This window comes from Rhinolophus ferrumequinum, chromosome 22, assembly GCF_004115265.2.
Source record: "Rhinolophus ferrumequinum isolate MPI-CBG mRhiFer1 chromosome 22, mRhiFer1_v1.p, whole genome shotgun sequence".
NCBI lineage: Eukaryota > Metazoa > Chordata > Mammalia > Chiroptera > Rhinolophidae > Rhinolophus > Rhinolophus ferrumequinum.
Window position 1 is genome coordinate 4,888,105 of NC_046305.1, and position 16,332 is coordinate 4,904,436.

The 16,332-nt window shown below is 54.2% G+C and overlaps 1 protein-coding gene across 2 annotated transcripts; it reads left to right on the forward strand.

Annotated features, from left to right (window-relative positions):
• Positions 1-763: 763 nt before the first annotated feature.
• POGK (pogo transposable element derived with KRAB domain) lies at positions 764-15,061 on the forward strand. Of its 2 annotated transcripts, XM_033092758.1 has the most exons (7): positions 764-911; positions 2,172-2,296; positions 7,593-7,719; positions 8,386-8,484; positions 9,743-10,545; positions 10,600-11,215; positions 13,214-15,061. In XM_033092758.1, the coding sequence occupies exons 2-6, from the start codon at positions 2,174-2,176 to the stop codon at positions 11,200-11,202; spliced, it is 1,755 nt and encodes a 584-aa protein (XP_032948649.1). In that variant the 5' UTR covers positions 764-911; positions 2,172-2,173; the 3' UTR covers positions 11,203-11,215; positions 13,214-15,061. The 2 variants fall into 2 exon arrangements, with proteins under 2 accessions (XP_032948649.1, XP_032948648.1); XM_033092757.1 differs by having other exon boundaries at positions 765-911; positions 9,743-11,215.
• Positions 15,062-16,332: the final 1,271 nt, after the last annotated feature.

Consider the following 16,332-nt stretch of genomic DNA (forward strand, 5'->3'; position numbering starts at 1 on the left):
CAACAATCCCAAATGAAGTCTTCCTTTGCATTTTAACAAGCGTCAGGATAATCGTGTTTTTCCTTTAACGCCTTTCCAACAAAATCCCAAACCCAGAATCTTGTTCTGGAACGAGAAGGGCTGCCGGGCTTCTCCACTCACTTTTGTTGTACTGTCCACAGAGCTGCAAGCAAACAACTCTGGAACACTGCGGAGAGGGTCCTTCTGGACGCTTCGTTCGCGAGATTCCAAGCCGGGGATTCACCAGGCAACAACTACACAAACCAGGAAGTTCCTTCTCCATGTGTATTACGGAGTTGTGCCCGCACGCCTGCGGGAATACCAGCGGGATCGTCCCAAACACCACGCACAGCCCCCTGCCGCCCCTTGCGGGTCGGTTCTGCGCGAGCATTCCTCGAAGCAGGCGAGGGCGCCCAGGGTGCAAACCACTGGGGAGCGCACGTGAGCACACGGGCGTGTGCACCCAGGTCACACTCGGTTAAAAACACAGAGCGCGGCTCTTCCTGCCGCCTCCACCTGAGGTCGCGCACAGGGCACCGGAGGCCGAGTGCACCGGGAGCAGGGCCGCGGGCCGGCGAGGGCGCGCGGGGGGGGCCGGAGGACGCCGCGCTCGGCCGGGAGGGGCGCGCGGAGCGGCCGGAAGCCGCGGGAGGACGGTGGGCGCGGGCGCGGGCGCGGGCGCGTCCCCCGGCGCCGGGCCTGCTGACATCACGGCGCTCCGCCCCTCGCCTCCCAACACCCTCAGCTCGCGGCCGGACCCTCCCTCTCCCACCACGTGTCCTCGCGTTCCCTCCCGAGGGGCCGCGCGCTCGGGCAGCCGGAGAGACGGCAGGGATGGCGCTGTGACAGCCGGGCCGGAGCCCTCGGCGTCTGCCCGCGCCCCGGCCCGCGCCCCGGCCGCCGGCCCTGCGGTGAGTGCGCGCGGGGTCGGGGCGGGGACCCTCCCGGGGCCGGGGCGACGCGGCGGGGCGGGGGCCGAGGCTGCAGCTGCACGGCCGCCGCCGCCTTTGTTGCGGGCCCGCGGGAGGCGGGCGGCGCCGGCGCTCGGCAGGTGCGCGGGGCCGGGCCGGGCCGGGGCGCGCGGGGGCCGCAGAGAAGGGAAATGGGACAAGATGGCTGGAGAGACCCGGGGCCCGGGGACGCGGGCGGCGGGCGGAGGCCTGGCCGCGGGCACCTCGCCCTCCACTCCCCACCCACTGCCCAGGAGCCGGTGGAGAGGCCGCGGCCAAGTTGGGGCCCCATCTCGGTGGATGAGAAGCCTATTCCGCGCACCCCAGACTCCTCCCTGTCGCGTTCGTCCGTCCTTTCTGGAAATATGGAAGAAGCCGACTTTGAACTCGGGAGCGATCTTTTCTCTGGCAGCCCGGGAGGATGCAGCCCCCAGGATGCACCCTCAGCGCACACCTAGGGACTGCCCGTCCCCACAGGGCAGGAGCACGGCCCTTTGTACCGGCCTCCGAGCTCCGCATTAGTGGGCATTTGTGCTGGGCAGCCAGGCAGTGCCGCTGGCTAGGCCCAGGCCGGGCCCCGCCAGGTTAATGCACCTTGTTGGGTACCCAGGCGTTACCCCTCACTGTGTGTCACTGACTCCAGAATGATTCTATTTTCTGAACCGGCTCAGGGACAGAACCTTTGAATCTGGACATCCAGGTGATGGGGATTCCCGGCCCACCAATCCACTTGACGCTTAACTGGCCGGTAGGAACAACCCGGTTGAGCAAGTGTCCTATCTGCGTTCAAACACCTTCACTGATAGGAAGCCAACGCCCCCTCCTGCTGCTGATTCCATGTTTGGGTGGCGCTGGCTGTGCGAGAATTCTGCCTTTGGATGCACTCTTCTGGAATGTTTACCCACCGGCCGGTTCTGCCCCTGGGTCTCAGCAGAAGTAGTCTGGTCTCTCTTCCACAGATAGCTTTTGAAATATTTGAAGGCAGCCAGCTAACGCTGTCTGCATGCAGCCCCTCACTTTGCTTTATCTTAATTAAATGCATCCCCTTCCAGCTTCCTGGTGCTTTTCCTGAAGCCGGGGGCCCAGCTCAGTCCCCTCCCTTCATTCCAGCCTGACATTGCTCCGGGCTACAGAGGTTTGTGTAGGCTGAGCCGCCTCCAGCTGGGGCTTTGAAGAGGTCACACCAGCGCCTGATATTTCTGAACCAAATCTTGCTTGCAGACATGGAGTCCACAGCCTGCCCTCTCAATTTGACCCTGAAAGTAGAGGAAGAGGAAGAAGAGATTCGGGAACTGGAGGATGGCCCAACAGACATGCAGAAGGTCCGGATCTCAGAAGGCGGATGGGTGAGTGAGAAGTCGTGGGGTCTGCACACAGCTGTGGGAGCAGGCCTGGCAGCCAGGCCTTGTGGTAGGCCTTCTCCTGGGCACACAGAGGAAGTAAGAATAGCCCAGCCCAGGCCTGTGTTTGCATTCCTGAGAAAACAGTGCTGTGGCTTTAAAAGGCTGTGAAGAATGGAGGCGCTGGTTACCTGAGCACCAGCCGTGTAGCTTATCACCGTCAGCATGGGAAGTCCGAGAGGCCACCACCCAGTCTCTCTCCTGTCCCCTGGATCCCCTACACCATGCCGGGCAGGTTGTTGTCGACACCAACTAAATGCCCGCTGACCTATGTTAAAGAAAACAATGACCTGGCACTTGTTACAAAGGTAAGGAAGACTCTATTCAGAACTATTGAGGTAGACGTCAAGACTGTCACAATAGGGGACAGAGATTGGGCCCCACACCGAATACGGTAAAGACACGTGGGGATTTGTAGGCGAGAGGCAGAGTGCAGGGGTCTGTGGATGGAAAAGCACTAAGAGGAGACAGCGGGGATGGGGATTCTTGCTAAACTGATTTAACAGGATTCTTGCAGAAGGCAGGTCAGGGGGATCAGATGTCCAGGGTGGGAGGGGTTCTTTCTCAACTGACTGAGCAGGACTCTTGCTAAAACTGGGCTAGGCAGACTGGGGACAGGACGGGAGCCCAGAGGGAGGCCTTGTGGGAAGAGGGCTCAGAGGAGCCTGACTTGAGTTTGGGCAAGGAGAGCGTCCTTGTCACCTGCTGCTGGTTGAAGGGGACCACTTGAAACAAGACTTGGGCACTGAGCTGGCATGAGGAGAGCTGTATTTCCAGCTGGCCTGGAGGGGCGACTGGGGTGGTCGGCAGCTGGGAATATGGAACACATCCAAACAGGACAGTGTAAGAGAATTGGGGTGAGCTTGTAAAAATGTCAATGCAACAGATAGGGATCGTTACACTTAGGTGTAATTTTTCACGGAACTTCCGGGACTTCATGATGATTGGTTATGAATGGTAAACATGTTAAATAAGCAACAAGTTGGCATTTCTTTTCTCTGCTTAGTTTTCCTTTGCTTGTGAGCATTAGAGTACACAATACTCCTTGTTCCCAGCGAGATGTGTCTTCATAGAATCATGGTGCTCCCAGGTCATCCGGGCCAGGACCCCTCTCACGTGAGGGAACTGGGGTGCAGGGAGGTTATCTGCTTTGCCCCAAGGGTACGCACATACACTGACATTTGTCTTTAAAAAGCCTCCTGAGCTGGACACATTTAAAAGTTGTGTGTTTTGCTGTGTGTGCGTTATACCTCAATACTAATAATACACAATAAAAACATACCACCAGGCTCTGGTTCGCCGTTCTAGCGATGGTGGCTGCACTGCTCCATCTCTTCTGTGTTCTCTGCCCACCTGTCCTCTTCCTGGTTCTGACCCATGCAGATGGGCGGGGGGGGACAGGGGTGGGAGGGCAGGAGTCAGTCCCCGGTAGCTCAGAGCACCACCTCAAGGCAGCAGGAGCCCTGGGCTTTGGCCCTCCCAGGCGTCTGAGTGTGTAGGGACGGAGAACAGTACAAGGTGAAGACCGTGTCCCACCTGGAAAGTGGGAAGTGATGGAGGAGCTGGAGGAAGGGGGCTGGCGTGGCCTCCAGGCAGTCTGCCGTCCACCCGCAGTTAGCGGGTGGTACTGAGACGAGACCCCCAGCCTTGTGAAGGTGCTGGTCTCATGAGGAAGACAGGGGAGTAAGTCCAGTATTCGGGGTGTCGTGGGGGAAGTCAGCTTGGGGGGGTTGCATTCAGGCTGGACAAGTCAGGAGGCTTCCCGGAGAAGGCAAGCATGGACCTGTTGTTGAGCAGTCGGCAGTTCTGCGTCCTCCCCTCCTATGGACATTTGGCGTCTGGGGACACCTTGGGTTGTCAGGACTCGCGGTGTGGGTTGGGGAGTGGGCAATGCTACTGGCCTGTCCTGGGGAGTGGCCCGGGGTGCTGCTGCACGTCAAGTGCACAGACAGCCCCACAACAACGACTTACCTGGCCCAAAGTGTCAGTAGTGCTATGTTGACAAACCCTGCCGAAGGCATCAGACTAGGGGGAGAAAAGAATCCGGTTCTTAAATGTGTGTTTTTGTGGAGAATTCGCGTGATCAGTGGAAACCTTGCAAACATAAGCACCGTGCTGTGTATTAGCATAATGTTCCATAGGAGAATTGGAGTCAAAAATACAAGTTCAAGTAGAGAAAAGGGAACGTGTGCTTTGAACTGGGCATTCGTTGTGAGCGGAAGCAGCCAAGGGCAGGGTGGGGGCTTGCACGCCAGGCCCCAGGAAGGCACTGGCTTCTTCTCAGAGAAGAGCCGTGGGCAGAGTTGGGGTGAGAAGTGGGCCAGGCAGGGGCAGGGCCACCAGGAGGGCGTGGTGTGCCTGGCGGGAGTCTGAGCTCGCTGGCTGGCTCTCTCCCTCCTTAGTGGCTCTGAGGGACAAGGCTGGCTCATCTTCCCACAGGAAGCCCCAGGCTCCCTGCAGCCTCCATGCGTAGGAGGCCTGGTGGCCTGAGAAAGCACAGGCGTTGGAGTCAGACTTTCTCACTCTGTGGCACTGCACGTGACTCAGCAGCTCTGTTTCTTCACCCCTGAAAGCGGGGTAGTGGTCCCCGTATCCCTACATTATTTAAAGCATTCAGTAAGGTACCATATCTAAACCTGTGAGAGGCCGTGCCCTCCCAATGCTGGCATGCATACAGCAGGCGTTCTCGGGGCACGGGGACAGACTGTGTTCCCTGGTGAGACCTGCAGAGACCTGCAGAGTGAGGGCTGTGGGCACCTCCCCTGGACATCAGCTTGCGGGCCGAGCTGGGCTGGAGGAAGGCCCCCTATCCGATGAGGCCTGGATGTTCTGAGACAGGGAGGAGGGCGGGGAGGAGGGCCCCTACCTGCCAGGCCCAGGAGGGCTGGCTGGCTGGGGTGGAGCCCGGGCAGCCCGCCCTCTGAGTCTGGCCCGGGCCTGGGCCTGGTTGCCTTCTGTTATGCTCCGCCGGAGAAAAGGCCTGTGTGGAGAGGGGTGGGGCATGCACCGCAGGGCCTGCTGCAGCTTCGCTCCGTTCTCACAGAGGGCTGCTGTGGCAGCATTTCTAAGCCGCTGCCCTGTGTGCCTGTGGAGCATAATGTGGGCTTGTCTGAAGATCCTCTGTGGTCGGTGGCAGACAGGAGGAGACGAATCGGCCCCGCCTCCAGCCGCCTTCTCGCGACTTCAGGGCCCCGGGTATTTTTACCAGGCAGGCCCGGGACGTGTTACCGTCTACGAATGGAACGAGGAGCGATAACCCCTCTGAAATGACAGGACAGCCAGTCTTTTGTCCCACTTTATCAGCAAAGGGACTATAAATAGGTATGGCCTACATCTGGAATTTCCTAGGGAGAGAAAAGGCCAAAGGGGGCGGTTGTTTGAAAGCCTGGGAAGTGGGAAGGGGTGCGGTGGAAAATTCCTGGCTGACTGGCTTTCCAGATTGATGGAAAGCCTGGAGACCAATGCATTGGTCCCTCCTGGTATTTCACACTTCGGGATTCGGGCCACTCTTACTCCGAAGTATGGGCTTGGTTTTGTGACAGATAAAATGTAATGATCACTTGAAACTATTCCAAGTGGAGCAAGAGAAGGGAAATTCAGAGAGTATTTGCCTAAATCTTCTATTCGAAACTATGTGTAAGTGATTACTATATACAGGAAGTGTCCTAGGCTGAGGGAAACCAAACGGAAGAGCCGGGCTCTGCCCTCCGTGAGCTTGTATTCTGCTGAAAGAAGCAGACCCAAAGAACATGCATTATAATAAGTGTCACCAGAGAGTTGAGCCCAGGGCATGACAGGGGCGTGGAGGTGGGCACACAGCCCAGGGCTGGGTGGGCTTCCCGGGGAACGTGAGATCTGGGCCGAGTCCTGGAAGCAGGATGGGTGTGGGCCTGTCCAGAAACGTGGGGACCCCAAGACATGGAGGGTCGGAGAAAGGCTCTGGGAGCTGCAGTGGCCGAACAGAGGTGAGCATGGAGGTCTGGAGAGGGGAGGCCTGGTCACGGAGGAGGCCACTCTGTTGTCTGTAAGGTCTGGAGCCTGGAAGTCAGACGGTGCCCAGTCCAAATCTCCACCTTACCTGCCATTTATTGGCTGTGTGACTTTGGACCAGAAACAAGGTGTCTCTGAGCCCGTTTCCTCCTTGATGAAATGTGGTTGTTACTGGGGAACTACATGCCGCAGTTCTGGGCCTTTTCTAGGACGTGATCCCTGTGTGTGGGATGCTGTGGGCGTGGGGAGGGAGCAAGTGGACTTCGGGAGCAGGAGGAAAGGCCAATGTGTCTGAGTGACTGATGGCCGGACTCCTGAAGAAGCTGCAGGCTATGCAGGCAGTGAATTTTCTAAGCTGATGGAAACCATCCTAATCACCCAGGCCCTCGATTCAGCTTTGGGAACAGCTTTGAAAGCAGTAATACCAAGCAACGGGCCTGAAACAAATGGCCCAGTGATTTCTTACCACTGAATACGATGACCTTTGGAAAAGGATTTTTAGTGACCGAAAGAAAAAGCATAGTAAAAAGAAAAGCAAATAGTTGAATAAATAAGAGGAGGTTGGTTTGGGTGGCTTGGCTGCCTTTAGCTGCTGGGCCCCCCTCACACTGGGGCTGATGGGTGGGGCCAGGGCAGGGCAGCGCTTGTCTGGGGCTTTCTGCCGGGGTCCAGGCAAACCGTTTGCTCTGGTAGCTCGTTGCACACAGTTAAGCTCTCGTTAGCCCCTCTCTTCTCCTGTTCATGCTCTCGGGTGGCCTGTCTCTCGGTGGCTCCTCCCTGGCTACTCTGGGTGCAGAATCCAACACTAGGGCCAGTGAGGGATGGAGAATGGTGCCCGAGAACCCCTGGGGTCCGGGCAGAGCAGTGATCCCATGGCGCTTACGAACCAAAGCAGCTCCGCTACGGGTCAGTGCCTGAGGGAGACGGCAGGGCTGGAGGGGGGTGGTGATGGAAGCCCGGGCGTGGTTGGTGTCAGGCTCCAGAGAGAGATGAGGGGTCATCAGCCCTTCCTGCCTGTAGGAGGGTCTCCCGACCTGGCAGTTGGTGGGTGGGGGCCGTTTTCTTGAGGTGCTGTCTGCTTGATCTGGGAACTGAGGGGGCACGGGGGTATGCGCTCGTGTCCTGCTGTGCCTCGTGGCCGTGTGTGGCTGGGCAGGCCCTTCCCCAGGCCAAAGCCCCTCCCCGTGACACGGGGGTGTGCGTCGGTCTGCGTGGGCCTGTTAATCGTTGAGAAAGGTCTCTTCTGTTCCAGGTGCCGGCCCTATTTGATGAGGTGGCCATATATTTCTCCGATGAGGAGTGGGAAGTTTTGACCGAGCAACAAAAGGCTCTGTACCGGGAAGTCATGAGGATGAATTATGAAACTGTCCTGTCCCTGGGTAAAGCTTTGTGTTCCTTTGTCTCCTGGAAGCTCTGAGCCCAGACACTTGTTCCCGGGTCTCTCCTCTCTGCTATATCTAACACCCCTGTCTCCTGCACTTGGCCTCTGTCCCCTCCATGCCTGTGCCCGTTGGACTTTGGCAGGGATAGCATTATGTGTCGTTTCCCTGAGCAACTTGGGCCGCTCTCAGGACCCCCTCATTCAGCCCAGGCATTCGCATCAAAAACAAACGAAAACAGACCTAACCTAAGGAGTGTCATCACGGGGCGGGCGTGAGGGGCCTCACTGTCACTGTCACTGTCAGCCTCAGAAGCTTGGGGAAGGCTTGCTCCCCTCCCAGCGCTCATACCCGTATTAGAATTTCCCAGTTTGCATGTACAGGTGTCAGAATGTTGACCAGCTCGGTAGCTGCATCCACCCACCGCCTTGCTAAATGCCATTCTTTTTTGCTGTTGGGACCAGCCCTCGTTAGCAGAGATCCAGGAATTCCCTTGGACAGGCCTGTGTGCCGCCGTAGTTGTTCTTTAAGTATCCCAGGCCCTTTTCTCCCCTGGCTTTCATAAATGTTGAGAGGACGGTGGGGGTAGGTGTTCTAAGGGCTGATTCGGGCAGTGCTTTGAGACAGTAACACACAGCCGTTCCCTGCGTCTCTTCCTGTGAACAGAATTCCCGTTCCCAAAGCCGGACATGATCTCTCGGCTGGAAGGGGAGGAGGAGCCTCAGAATTCCGACGGATGGCAGCTCCCAGGAGGAACCTTCGCAGGTAAACGGTTAAACCAAGGCAGCATCCCTCACAGGGGGCTTTACGAAGCGGGGTTTTAAGTTTCCGGATTCATTCTGTGGGGCACGTGAGTGTGAGGCAGAAAGATTATGGACTTTGGAGTTTAACAATCTCCTTCCCAGTGTTTACTGTGTGGCCTTAAGCGACTTCTTTTGCCTCTCTGAACCTCCATGTCTTTCTCTGTCAGCTATGGGTAAGAAGTCTTGAAGTGCAGCCTAGTGTGCAGGTGAAGCAAACTGAAGCTTGTGTGGCATTTGGTCCAGCGCACATCCTGTGTGAATGAGGCCACCTCAGCGGTGTCCCTTACACCTCTAAGGAAACTCGTGTGACAAAGCACACATCCAGAGTTAATTCACCTTGGCCATTTCATCCTGCATAGAAGGCACGACACCAAGCGTAGCACACATTTGAGCGAACAGGTCTAAGAAACACATGGTCCTTTATCAAGAAACACAGTTAGGAGGGGTAGCATTGGATGAATACCACTTCCAGCGACCAGAATGGTTTTATTTACTTTCTCTCTCTAGGTAAGAGTGTCAGATGCCTTATTTCATTGATTCAGAGACACATTTTCTCCCACCACTTTAACTTCTCTGAAATTGAGAATGCCTCTTAAAATGATGGTGCATCTTGCAAATGATGGCATCTGGGTTTGGGTGAGATATGGTAGTTTCCCTGAATCATACTCAGTGCTTTGACCACCTTCCACATATATAAACGTACAGTGAAGCCCAGTTCTACCACTTTTCTGCCTTAGAAGCTTAACTCTGCTAAGTGTGGTTTTTGCTGTAGGTTTTCTTGGTTCATGGGGTGCAGCTCAGCCCATGACACTTCTAGATTCTGTGGCGTTACGGTAGTATGGGGTATATTTGGCTTCTCGTCCACATAAAAATTATTTGGGCCCAAACATAGCCCTCAAATTACTGTGAGCCCAGCGTGGTACCTGTTCCCACATGTGCCACGGTCTAGCTCAGCCGCCCTGATGTACTTACCTTGTGTAGCCTCATCTGCGAAGAAGGAACAGCGACTCTCAGTGACACTAGTGAGACTTAGATGTGGTAATCCGTGGGGATTGGCACGTGGGTAAGGATTTAAGAAACGGCACCTGTTTTTAAAGTTACTGCTTTCAGTGAACCTCAGATTAAGGTATTCTTGCCATTTCCACCCAAAAATCAGGGAGTAAGCCAGACATCATTTTACTTACTGGCATTACCTTGGCCCCCGCCTGTTTGTCTCCCAGAAAATGAAGATCCTGACGTGAAGCCCCCAGACTGGGTGGGCCCGATGCAGGCTGCCTCCCCGTGTGCCCAGCCGCAGCCCCTGGACGGCTTTGGCCTCCGCCTGCCACGGGACATCGCCGAGCTGCCCGAGTGGAGCGAGGGCTACCCCTTCTACATGGCCATGGGCTTCCCGGGCTACGAGCTCGCGGCGGACGACCTGGCGGCGAAGTTCCAGTTCAGCCGGGGCATACGCCGCAGTTACGACGCGGGGTTCAAGCTGATGGTGGTGGAGTACGCCGAGAGCACCAACAACTGCCAGGCGGCCAAGCAGTTTGGGGTGCTGGAAAAGAACGTGCGGGACTGGCGCAAGGTGAAGCCGCAGCTGCAGAACGCGCACGCCATGCGGCGGGCGTTCCGGGGCCCGAAGAACGGGCGCTTCGCGCTGGTGGACCAGCGGGTGGCGGAGTACGTCCGGTACATGCAGGCCAAGGGGGACCCGATCACCAGGGAGGCCATGCAGCTGAAAGCTCTGGAGATCGCCCAGGAGATGAATATTCCGGAGAAGGGGTTCAAGGCCAGCCTGGGTTGGTGTCGACGAATGATGCGAAGGTATGACCTGTCCCTGAGGCATAAGGTGCCGGTGCCCCAGCAACTGCCTGAAGACCTGACGGAGAAACTCGTCACCTACCAGCGCAGCGTCCTGGCTCTGCGCAGGGCACATGACTACCAGGTGGCTCAGATGGGAAATGCAGATGAGACGCCCATTTGTTTAGAGGTGCCGTCGAGGGTGACTGTTGACAACCAGGGTGAAAAGCCCGTCTTGGTGAAGACGCCTGGCAGGGAGAAACTGAAGATCACAGCCATGCTCGGCGTCTTGGCCGATGGCAGGAAATTGCCCCCGTATATCATTTTAAGGGGCACATACATCCCCCCCGGGAAGTTCCCCAGCGGGATGGAAATCCGCTGTCACCGCTACGGTTGGATGACCGAGGATTTGATGCAGGACTGGCTGGAAGTGGTGTGGAGACGCAGGACGGGCGCGGCGCCCAAGCAGCGAGGGATGCTGATCCTGAACAGCTTCCGGGGCCACGCCACCGACTCCGTGAAGAGCTCCATGGAGAACATGAACACTGACATGGTCATCATCCCCGGGGGCCTGACCTCGCAGCTGCAGGTGTTGGATGTGGTGGTCTACAAGCCGCTGAACGACAGCGTGCGGGCCCAGTACTCCAACTGGCTTCTGGCGGGGAACCTGGCGCTGAGCCCCACCGGCAATGCCAAGAAGCCGCCCCTCGGCCTCTTCCTGGAGTGGGTCATGGTCGCCTGGAATAGCATCCCGAGTGAATCCATCATCCAGGGGTTCAAGAAGTGCCACATCTCCAGCAACTTGGAAGACGAAGATGACGTCCTGTGGGAAATCGAGAGCGAGTTGCCAGGAGGCGGGGAACCGCCCAAGGACTGTGACGCAGAGAGCAACTGAAGGGACAGCCCAGGTAAGCTGCCGGGGTCAGCGCGTGCCTTCGCTGAGGGATATGCCTGTGCCCCACCAGGACCTTTCCTTGCCATTCTTTTCCTCTCTTTCCGAGGCCTCTCAGAGCCCACAGCGTGGTCCTGTCCATCACCGGCATTTTCTCCCTCAGATGGCACTTTAGTTGCTTGGCTCACTTTATACTGTGCTCTGTGGCCTGGACCCAGGAGCACTTGTATGTCATACTTAACATGAACAGGGACTGAGCCGCCGGGACACTTCATCTGACAGCTGTTACGCTGAAATTACTTGGGCCTGAAGGAGCATAGTCCAAACGCTGAGGTAACAAAGCGTTTTGTCTGAAAAGCCCACTTTTTCTTTCCCTTCTCAATCGGGCTACCCACTCAGGGCCATTGTGTGGGCCTGATCCCCTGGGAACAGCGGTGCTCACGTGTGCTGGCTGGAGGGCCAGGATGGAGGGAGACCACAAAGGGGGCCTGCAGACTGTCCTCTGGGCCTCGGGTCTGTCCCGCCCTGGTCGGCAGGAGCCCACTAGGAAATCACAGTAATAGCGTGTGCTTGCTTTTCCCTAGGAATTCCAGTGTTTTAAAGCATCACCTTATTTTCATAATGACCTTCACCTGGAGTGAGCAAGTATAATAATTCCAGGTGTCCGAAGGAAGGTATTTTTACATGGAATCTTTGCACCGAAAACATAGTAATAAAACAGGGTGCATATCTAGGACTGGTCAGCTGAGCTTGGGGGCTGATGATAGGTCTGGAATGTTCAATCAAGTACAAAAGGGGAACAGCTCTCAGTGGGGGTGGGGAGTTGAGGACTAACAGATAACACCAGTGGAAGGAGCCTACAGTTGCCCACCCCTCCACCTTGAGAGAGAATAACGACGTACAGGAGCGGAGACACAGAAAGAACAATTCATTTTACCTTCTCGTTCTCCTTTCTCTAGTTGTCAATTAATTTGTTCCTCCAAACAGTGTTTAATATGAAGAGGCCATGCCTTCTTTTTTTTTTTTTTCAATTTTTATTGGGAATATTGGGGAACAGTGTGTTTTTCCAGGACCCGTCAGCTCCAAGTCAAGTCGTTGTTTTCAGTCTAGTTGTGGAGGGTGCAGCTCACTGGCCCATGTGGGGATCGAACCGGCGACGTTGGTGTTATGAGCATTGTGCTCTAACCAACTGGGCCAACCGGCCCGCCCAAGGCCATTCCTTCTTTTACAGAAGACCTACACTGTCTTGACTAAACTCTCTTTCTTAAAGTGTAATGAGATGTTCCCATCCTATTTGCTTTTTTCTCCAAATGAAATGCTAATAGAAGTCTTCTGCCACCCCACTTCATGCTATGGAAGTCAAAGAGTGACTTAGGTCTCCTTCAAATTGCCCCTAAATCAAGCGGTGCCCTTATCGCTGAACCCCACTGTAATTGTGGGATCCCTAGAGTTACCACGGAGCCAAGAAGAAGTTCTTACTATCACGTTCAAAATCACCAAAATCGCTGTTTTTCCTCATGTCCCCTGCTCTATTACCCCCTGAATTCAGCCTCCCTTTTCTGCTCGCCATATTACTGCCTCCCCTGGATATCACACTTTGGCTTACAGTGAGTTTTTACCCTTTTCTCATTTTACCTTTTCTTCCCTTCTGCTCCCGTTAGATAACATTTGTGTGCATTTTAATTTTAATTTTCTAAGCTATTTGCCACCCAAAGGACTAAATTGAAAACTGCCAGAAGAGGCAAGGGAGCAAAGCGATGCTTAGGTGCATCTGTGAACGTAGGCATGTCCATCTGTGTCACCCATGAGCTCTGGACTTCCACAGTGGTCTGTGCAGCGCCCTAAGTGACACAGGTAGCTAGGGACTCTGGAAATGAACAAGGGACCCAGGACACAGTTGGGCGTTAAACTACCTCATCTCTTTGGAATTCTGACTGATGGAATCGTTATGCCTGTTAAAATCCGCTGTCTAAAATCCCAGGGTGAATTCACACTTGAGTTCTCTGTTTTCCAGCACATGGAACTGTGTTTGAAACAGTTGGTCAGGAAAATCCTTACGATTCCTCGCAGTGTGGACGCACAGGTCGCAGCAGGAAAGGCCGTGGGGCGGGAACAGCCAGGTCCGACAGCCGTCCGTGCATCCCATCCCGGGACACAGCCCACCCCACCCACCCCACAGCCAGGTGTCTGAAAAGTCTGGGATCCTTCATTTCATCAGAGACGTGACTGGGAAAGAAACTGCTTCTGCCCCATTCCTCACGGAGATGACTCCACGTGTCCATCAGAAGAAACCTGTAAATATGATGAACAAACGAAGGTGTCTCCTGAAGAAGAGACCGTTTGTTCAGCTCCAACAAGAGACTCATCATACGCGCCCCAGTCCACCGGTGTCCTTTTCTGGGGAGAAAACCTCAAGCAAATCATCATTTTCTTCTGCCCTTAACAATGCTTCCAAGAGTAGAGCCTGTCCTCAGCAGGTCAAGACTGTGGAGAAGGCTTCGTAGAAACGTGTCATTGATGTACACCTGCTACTTAACACATTTCCTCTTTTAGAAGAATGACATACTAAGGGTAATTCAGACGTACTGGCCTGGTGCCAGCAGATGGCTTTTCTATGACGAACTAGTTTCGTGGGGAAGGTACAGGTTAAAAAACTGTGCTGTCTTATTTATCTTCCCAGTCTGGTTGGCAGCTAGACCTTTTCCGGGTCTCATTTAACGGCCCTAGTTGTCCTTATTATATTTAATGGTAGGGCAGCATTTAGTATACATGTTCTTCAGTTTCTCAGGCTGCCTGCAGAAGTCAGCACACGTCATCTGCTGTCTCCATGGTACAAGGTTCACTGACTCACCTGACATTGGTAATTTCTTTAATACTTTCTTCATGAGGGTCGTGCGAGGGCCTTTAGCTACAGCTGTTTCGAGAATTCTACTCCTTCCACCCTGCAGGAATGGGGGGGAGGTCTTTGAGTTTTTCCACGCTTAGTCATTTGCATTCCCACATAAGTCGAGTGTTATGAAAACATTCCTTCAGAGCTATCTGTGCTACAGAAAATATGCCAGAACCTTACCGACAAAGCCATTGCTGGAAATGTCATTCCAATGTCAAATCTGGTAACAGGCTACTACCACTTTCCCGTCCTACAGACTCAGCTTATTTGTGTATGATACTGTTCTTGGCATCTTGAAACACCTATTTCTACTCAGGTACTCATTTTCCTAGTAGTGATGCACTTTTCTCATTTTTTTAAAACCAGTTGTCCTCCAAGAGGGGAAATCTCACTTCATTTCTGGTATCTGAATAACTTTCAATAATTGAATTGTTTCCCCACTTGCAAACTGTACTGTATTCTTTGTCATCTCAAATGGCATCTAAACCCAGCTACTTTGCATTCCAGAAGTTTCCATTCCCTCCACTTCCACTTAATTTATCCTCCATTTTCCTGGTTCCCGGCACTTTCCTCTTGATGTCGTTTTACTTGCTTTTGGGGAGCTTAAAGGATTTTTCCAAACCCTAATTTTGGGTTCCTGCCTTGGAGCCATATTTATCTCGCAGAGAAGAGTAGAAAATGGGTTCAACTCCTGATTCATTCCACCAACACGTCCTCGAGTCTCATCCGCTGATAGAAGATGCCTTAGAGCTTCCACAGCACTGGAACCTTCCGAGAGTGATGGCTCTACTGTCAGGGTTCTCCTGGGCGCGCGCTTCCACTGACTTAGCTACGACCTACGTCCGACAGAGCCCCAGTGCAACCAGTCTGCAGAAGGGCTAGTCCCCTAGAGTTACTATAGCACACACTGACACATAGCTGTCCCCCCACTAGGTAGGAACTGACCCCAACAATAAACTTTGGTAATAAAGACCATCGGCTATGGTGGTTTTATTTATCGTTTACCTCTAGTACTGTCTAGTACAAAGTCCCATTTCAAACTATCATTTACACTCTGTTCTCCATTCTACCATATGGTGCCCCCTTGGATCTGTTTAGAGGGTGGCAGTGTAAGTAATACAGTGTCTTTGAAGACAAAGGGAGGAAACATGAGGTGTGTGGTTTTAAACTGGCTTTTAAGTGGGGGGTGGGGGGCCCTGGCATAAATAGCTCTTTCCCTCCATCAGTCATGTTTTGGATGTTGTCACGAGTGGTACATTACCAAAATCACATGAAGGAAATCCATCAAAGGATATTGATTTTGAGTGAGTGAAAACACGCTAGCACGTTGACAGACAGAAAACTTAGTATCCTGCGTTCATAAATGTCTTTAAAGATGAAAGCACGATGAACCTAGGGGCCCTTTCACTGTGCTTTTAGTAAGATTAGTCCTGACAATTTACCTGTAAATTCGAGAAGTAGTAGTCTGCTCTCCAAGAAGAATCCAGACCTTTTTCCTTTTAAGGCATCAGAGTGAGATGAGCCTGCCTGTTGGCCAGGGCCTCTCGTCTGACCCCTGAAACCTGGCATCCTTATGCTGCTTTCACATCCTGGAGGCATGTGGTGAGGGGTCAAAGCCCTGATGAATTGAGGCATTTCTCTCTAGTCAAAGCAGCGTGATCATTCAGAGGGTAACTGAAATGCCATCAGAACACCGCGGTCACCTCAGGCAATGAGAAGTGTTTGCAGAACTGTGCTTGGTGGCTCCTAGTGATGGCTGGTCAAGGTGATGACATGTGCCCGGGGTAAAGTCGGGTGGGTCTTAGTGAACCTGGTTTTGCAGGGATACACCTGTAACTGAAGGAGTTGCTGAAACTCCTGCAGGAAATAAGCCTTATGCTAAGGCTGAAATTACCGGGTTTCGATGGCTTTGTTCCTCACGATTTTTCGATGTGAGACTTGATAACAAGCACTCATGGTTTCACTCAGGATCGCACAGGTGGCAGTGGTGCCGGAGCTGGAGCCGGCCTTCGGTGGAACCGAGGTGTCCGAACGTCTTACAGGGGGCTCTTGAAAACCCTCCTAAGAATCTCTCTACCTTCCTGCCCTTGGAGTGTGGGCCTTAAACGCAAGGCCAAGGGAGCCCTCTGGTGTGGCATGGTGCCACCTGAGCAGGTGACTGGGGACTTAGGTCAGGTCCTAGAGGGCCCTGGGGAATTTCTCTGTTTGGACTTGGATGGAACCCACCCTTGAGATGGGCAGCA